Genomic DNA, 7098 nt, shown 5'->3' with positions numbered 1-7098 from the left:
AATCATATAATATCAAATTAATAAAAATTAATTTTACATTGACTGTATTAATAATAATAAAAAATAGATACAATTAAATAATTATGTAAAATATTAAATATTTTATATTGTCAATGCTTTAAAATTAAATTTTTAATATAATATAATAAAATTTTGAATAAACATGCATCCAAAATGACCCCAAGAAATTCTAAATCAAATATTTTGGTAGTCAATAAATTTTTATTCTTTATAAGTCATAAAAAATTACTCTCAAATTATTTTCTTTGTCCATTTGAAAGAAGGCTAATTCGTCTTATAGTAATAATTCTTTTATATTTAATTGTCTTATAATAAAATTTGTTAAAATTTTATTTGTCTAATACATATTAAAAATTTGATTGAAAATAACAAAGCAAAATCAATCCAACTGACAAATAATTTTTAAAAATGTTGGTAAATAAAAATTTATTAAAAATCAAAATATTCAATTTATTAACTTAAAATTTTTTTATATACAGTAAATATAAATTGATTTATATATAAATAAATTGTCCCCCTCTGATCTCATTCACAAATAACAACATGCTCCTGAGTCCTGATGACCACTGAGTCTCTCTAGTCTGTTCTAGTCCCTTTCTCATATGCCATGTCTTGCCCTGTTTCCCACAAATTGTCACCACTGTTACTGTAATTTCCATAGCACGTTACGCTATTATCATTACCCATCCACCACATCATCACCTTGACCATACACACCAACAACTTATTAAATTAATAAATACATACAAATTCCTGAGTAGTGTTGCTCACATCCACCAACACACAGAGTCTTCTCTTCTCTCTTTTGAAAATAAGAATGGGGAATTGCCAAGCTGCGGAGGTTGCAACGGTGGTCATTCAGCACCCGGCGGGGAACAAAGTTGAGAAGCTTTATTCGTCGATTAACGCTAAGGACGTTATGAATTCCAATCCTGGCCATTATGTTGCGCTTGTTGTGTCTTCCCCCAATCTCAACTCTCAAAACGGAACGCCATTCAAGCAGTTCAAGCTTCTAAGACCTGATGACACTTTGCTTCTTGGCCAGGTTTATCGTTTGATCACTTTTGAAGGTTCGTGTTATCACCAATTTTCTTCCTTTCATTTCTTTTAGAGAGTAAATCACCAATTTGCATCAGTTATCACAACGCTCACAAAAATGTCTCTATTTTAATTAACGACAAAATTATTTTAAAAATATTTTAAAATTTAATAAAAATATCTAATCTTAAATATATATTCTCAAAAAAAAACTTAAAAATTAAATTTGATACATTTTATTAAGAATCATTAAAAAAATAAAATAGTTTTATTTTTATAATTTTTTATAATTTTGTTATCAATGACAAAAAATATTTAAAAAAAATTAAAAAAAATTTAAAGGTTAAATTTTTATCTAATTTTTTACGTATTTTTAAAATAATTATCCAAATGTTTTTATAAAATTTTGTATAAAATACATAAGTTATTTGATATTTATAATAAAAAATTATTTTTTATTATTTTTTATCAAATTTTATAATATTATAAAAATATTTTTATTGTTATCAAAAGTGAGGACTACTTTTGTATGTATATCCAAAATTGGGTTCGATTCTAATAATTTTTTACCCTTCTTTTTACCACCAATTAATACCAAACAGACATCGATTTCTTTGTTTTATTTTTTCAAATAGATTTTAGAATAAATTATCATTTTGGTTTTACTTCCTTATTAAATCAATATTGCTGTGTATCAGCATATTTTGGTCATATATTGATAAGTTTTATATGAATCACTTTATAAAAATAATTTATTATTCTAATTGATCATATATTTTATAATATAGTTTTTGTGATGATACAATTTTAAATAACATTACATATTTAAATTAAAATATTTAATTTAACATATAAATGTATAAAAAAATTTATCATACTATGTTGGAAACATTGTACTCCATTTTAACACACATCAAATGTGACAAGACAATGTTTCAAAAAGATTTAAAAAGTAAATTTCAAAAAATATTTTAATAGACATTATTAGAAAATTAACATCCTTTCGGCCTTTCCTCCTTTTAAATTTGATAACTTCATAGCAAGTATACTTTTGGCGCTAGTAGACAAAATATTGTAAAAGAAAATTTTTTTCTACAAGTACAATTTTTCTTCAATTATAGCTTGGTGGGTGCTGTATGTGTAGATGTGTTGAAGGAGTTTGCTTCGAAAAAATGCGGTAAGCTTGGGAAACTGCTCGAGAGAAGTGGAAATGGGGTTCAGATGAAGCACAAGGGCCCAAATCCTACTGCTTCAAATTCTGATTTCAATTCCATTAAGGTAAATAATTATTAACTTGCATGCTAATTTAATTTCTATTACAATGCAATATGTTGAAACAATTTACGCCTTTTTCATCAAGGTATAATACAGCAAAATATTTGTAAATTTTGCCTTCAAATTTTTTTCCCAGAAATTTATTACAATTTTTGTTGCAAATTTATTATCAAATGCCGTGGTCACTACCAAGATTTGTTATGTCTTTGCTCGCTCTCCACTTTTCTTTGTCTAAATTATTATATTATATTTGATTTGAAATAACGAATATAGATAAACAGGGAGAAAAAGGGGGAAATAGAAGGTGTGTGTATATTTGCCTCTATTTGTTTATTAGACACAAAAATAAAAATAAAATGGTAATCTTTACTCCTTATCTTTTTGCATGGGTTAATTCATAGAAACCCTTGGTTATTTTGCTGGCTAAAATTTTTACATATGGATAATTTTAGTATAGATTATAAAAATATTTGATCATTTTAATAATAATAGTGTTGATGTTTTGTAAAAAAAAAAAAATTAAAATTATCAAAAGACAAAAATGTTTTATAAAAAAATATTTATTTAATTATTAAAAAACAAAATATCAATAACATGATTGACGTTTTGTAAACAAAATATTATTTTAATTATAAAAAGATAAAATGTCACTTACCTTTTGTAAAAATTCACAATAATATATAACACATAATTTAAGTCATTTTTAAAGAATTTACCATTCATAATTCAATATATAAAAAAAAGTTCTATTTGATTTGTTTTTAATTTTAATATTTTGTTTCTATTTTTAAATTTTATAAATAAAAAGTGAAAATAAAATATAAAAATTAAATAAAATTTTATTATTTTCATCTTTTTTCAGAAAATGCAAAATAATAAAAACAACAAGTATTTATCAAACCACACAAAATCTTGTTTTCTGCGTTGCAATAATTTGATATTATTCATTAATGATTTAAGTGAGAACCTCAAGGTGGATTTTGCGATTTGTTGTAATTTTCGCCTAAAGCATTTTTTTTTGGGGAAGAGTTTAGTTCATCAGGTGGCGTTACTATTTGGCATTTTGCTTGATGCATGATGCCCATGCTTATGAATTTCCACCACTTTTAATACGGCAGAGATACACAGCGAATCTAAAAAAATTGACAGAAGGCAAAATAAAAATATACAGGTGAATATTAGGGTACCTTTAATATTGTGCCTAAATTATTTAAAAAATAGATAAATATATAATATTTAATAAATTTTAAATAATTTATTTTTATTTTAAATATTTTATTTTTTATTTTAAAAGATAAGTTAAGTAATTTAGATATCAAAACAAAAGTATCATAGAATTCAACATATATATATATATATATATATATATATATATATATATATATATATATATATATATATATATATAATTTGATAATAAAATAAATTCTGTTTATGGGACACCTGTGAATATACATTTAATGATTGTTTGTTTGACACTATTAGAAGTTTGTGCTATGATATTCAATTTTATGGTGAAAATGATCCGCATTAAAAATAGTAAATGTCTTTTATAGTCCTGATAATTTGTTTGAACGATAAAAAATTCTTCTATAATTTAAAATTTTTTAGTTAATTTCCAACTATTTAAGTAATTAGTTTAAGTAGCTTTTTAAATAGTGATATTAATGTATCAAGAATTATTTAGACTAATTTTTTAGATAGTTAAAGACTAATTAAAAATTTTTTATTTGTAAAAAAATAAACAAATAGTAAAAAATTACTTCTAGTTAAAACCCTTTGTTTTTAATGATGATATTAGGTAAGTTTAGTCATAGATATATGATATTGATTTAGTTGGCTATAGTATAGAGAGAAAATTAGAGAAAAGTACGTTGAACAATGCATGTTCTTCCACTATAGAAATAGTGAGACAGTCCTTTTTTGTTATGTTCCCTTTGAACGCTTTCTAAGTTTCTTCACGTTTCCACTTGTACTACCAAATTACAAAAGGAACGTCAGGACCGCAGGCAAGCTAATCAGAACCTACCATGGATGCTTTGGTTAAAGTTGCTGCTTTTGATTTTTCGTGTAGGAGAGAGAAACGTATATAATAATATGGTGTGAGGAGAGAAGTATTTTATTTGACTATAAGATGACATAAATCGGACGGTCCGATTCGTGATTTCGAAAATAAAAAAATTTTTAATGTTAAAATCAAACCGTCCGATTTTTATTTTAACAAATAAAAAAATAAAAAATATAAATTGGATCTTTCAATTTAGAGTTTAATTTTTTCTTTAAGCAAATCGGACCCTCCGATTTGTAATTTATTTTTTTCATCAAACAAATCGGACCGTCCGATTTGAATAAAACACCATATAAAAAAAAACACACCTAATTTTTCAATAACAATATATTACATATATATTTAATCAATATAAAAAAAATTAGCCTAAAGTTGCATCTTTTCATAACCATAAATAAATAAAAGAAATCAGATATGATAATATGGAACTTAATTGCATCTTTAGACAAGTTGCACCAAACCTTACCGTTTGTTAAGTCTAAGTGGCCAAGTAGAAGCTATCATGGAAGAGTCACCCTCCACTTATCATTTCTATTTGTGTTTGAGTGAATAAAGTGGCCAATTTGGGATCCTGTTATATATGTCCTAATATTATTTAAATTTGATTATTTGACTAATTTAATCTAAATTCGATGAAAATTCTGAAAAGAAGGGTAAAGTCTCTCAGGAAGAATTATGTTCCAATTCTTAGAACTGGAATACATAAGAAATTTTTAGATGTACATTTTAATTTTTAACAAATTTTAATTACTAAATTAGTTTTTAAATTTTTATTTCGGTAAACAAATTAGTCTCACATCAGATATTTATCAATATAAAACAATTAATTTTAAAATTTTAAATTTTTTTAAGAATTAATGTCTTTAATTATTAAATAATAACAGAAGCTGATTTTTTAAATTTTTTTAACAAAAATTTGATATGAAAATTAATTAATATGTCTAAAAATTAAAAGAATAAGAACTAATTTAATTTGGTAATTAAAATTTATTAAAAATTAAGCTATTCAACTTAAAATTATTTAAGAACTAATTTCGTATAGAAAAAGTATGGAAAACAATAATAATTGTGAACTGATTACTCCATTGCTACTTGAATTCCTGAAAAGAATTTAGGAACTTTGACTAATAAACTGTCGTCATAGAAGAGAAAAAAAAAAAAGGAACAAACACTAGTGCTAATGAAAATAGACATGGGAAAGGTTTGAGATAAAGATATCTTTGGTAAAGTAATATCACTGCTGACTACTCTATATATTATCATGAACAAAACACGATTTGTCATTTCTTATGTTATCTCTTGCCTCTTGGCGTGTGTGCCTATATAACCCAACAATGTGTTGGTAACTTTATTTGTGTGTCAGGTGGAACAGGAGATTCACCAAATGGGAAGTAATGGCAGCAGCAGCAGCAGCTATAACAAAGGTTTTGGAAAGCATTTTGTTGTTGGTGGTGGTAGTCAATGGAGGCCAGCCTTACAGAGCATTGCAGAAGTTGGAACTTGAAAACATACACATTCATTATATTAAGCATTAGCCTTTATCCCCTCCATCATTCATGCATTGAAAATCATGCTTCCATATTCCAGTAGTAATATTTGAACAAAAATGCTATAATTTCAATACATTGATATTCTCCATCTTAATTAGGGAGTGGATATTGTCATTTTTATCTTGATAATATTATTTTTATATATGTTTTTCAGTGCATTTTTGCCTGATATAACATGAAAATGATATTATCAAAATAAAAATAGAAATGACAATTTTATTCATACTTAACTTAAGTATTGTGTTAAATGTAGCTCTATATTTCAAAGATATGTATACATACATCGAATGATCGAACTTATTCTAAGTAGAGGTGGTTGTAGAATATAATGCAATGATTTTTTTATTGGGTTCAATTGTTTTTGGACAATTGGGTTCAGTTTAATCAAACTTGATCTCACCACCAAAAATAGTAGCTGAGAATGTGATCAATTACAAAAATAGTAGCCGAGTAAATATGGAACAGCGGAAGCACACAAACCACCACATCGTCGCGCTGAATCTACAGATTGGGGTTCTCTCAGTCTCTTGTAAACCACCACAATCCGTGCTTCGTCTGCCTCCCCAACCACCACATGCAGCCCAGCCTCATTGCACCGCGATGACTGCCTCTGCTCACCTCACCTCCATTGTGCCCCTGCGAGCAGCTGCCCAACTTCGTCCTCTATCGCACATGCAAATGTTTATTTTTTAGGTAAATGAAATGTTTATTTTTTATGCAAATGGCATGTTTGTTCTTGATATGAATGGGATGCTTGTTCTCCATGCAAAACGAATATTTTTTCCTTAAGATGGCGGCATTTGGGAACTTTCTCGCCGGCGAGGGAGACTGCGTGCTGGGGTAGGTAACGGACGACTGGCTGCGGTGAAAAGAGAATTTAGGTTAGAAGGGGTGTAATTAGGTCAAAGTGAAATTAGGTAAAACTGGTGGGTTTAGAGTGAAAGTGAAATTGGATGGTTAGAAAATCTAAAACGGCCTGTTGTTTACGTTACTCGCATCTCTCATTGTTCACCCAATAGAATTGTGTAAATGTTATGGCAATCCTAAGATGTTTAAAGTATCAGTAATACTAAAAATGTAATTAAAAAAACGGTTGAAATTGGGCTAAAGACCCTTCATATTACCTAAAAGAAAAAACGGTTGAAA

The 7098-nt window shown here is 26.7% G+C and overlaps 1 protein-coding gene across 1 annotated transcript; it reads left to right on the top strand.

Moving 5' to 3' along the window:
• Positions 1 to 551: 551 nt before the first annotated feature.
• LOC107627895 (uncharacterized) lies at positions 552 to 6307 on the top strand. The gene is made up of 3 exons (XM_016330708.3): positions 552 to 1091; positions 2204 to 2337; positions 5766 to 6307. Exons 1-3 carry the CDS (start codon positions 839 to 841, stop codon positions 5904 to 5906), a joined length of 528 nt encoding a protein of 175 aa, XP_016186194.1. The 5' UTR covers positions 552 to 838; the 3' UTR covers positions 5907 to 6307.
• Positions 6308 to 7098: the final 791 nt, after the last annotated feature.

The sequence above is a fragment of the Arachis ipaensis genome, chromosome B1 (genome assembly GCF_059453495.1).
Source record: "Arachis ipaensis isolate K30076 ecotype BB chromosome B1, ASM5945349v1, whole genome shotgun sequence".
Lineage (NCBI taxonomy): Eukaryota > Viridiplantae > Streptophyta > Magnoliopsida > Fabales > Fabaceae > Arachis > Arachis ipaensis.
This window is presented reverse-complemented; position numbering and strand designations above follow the sequence as displayed.

What these genes read in the sequence shown, in the direction of transcription:
- LOC107627895 (XM_016330708.3), top strand. Translation starts at nt 839, where the DNA reads ATGGGGAATTGCCAAGCTGCGGAGGTTGCAACGGTGGTCATTCAGCAC. An exon ending in TCGTTTGATCACTTTTGAAG is followed by an intron (nt 1,092 to 2,203) that starts GTTCGTGTTATC and finishes CTGTATGTGTAG; the next exon opens with ATGTGTTGAAGGAGTTTGCT. An exon ending in CTGATTTCAATTCCATTAAG is followed by an intron (nt 2,338 to 5,765) that starts GTAAATAATTAT and finishes TTTGTGTGTCAG; the next exon opens with GTGGAACAGGAGATTCACCA.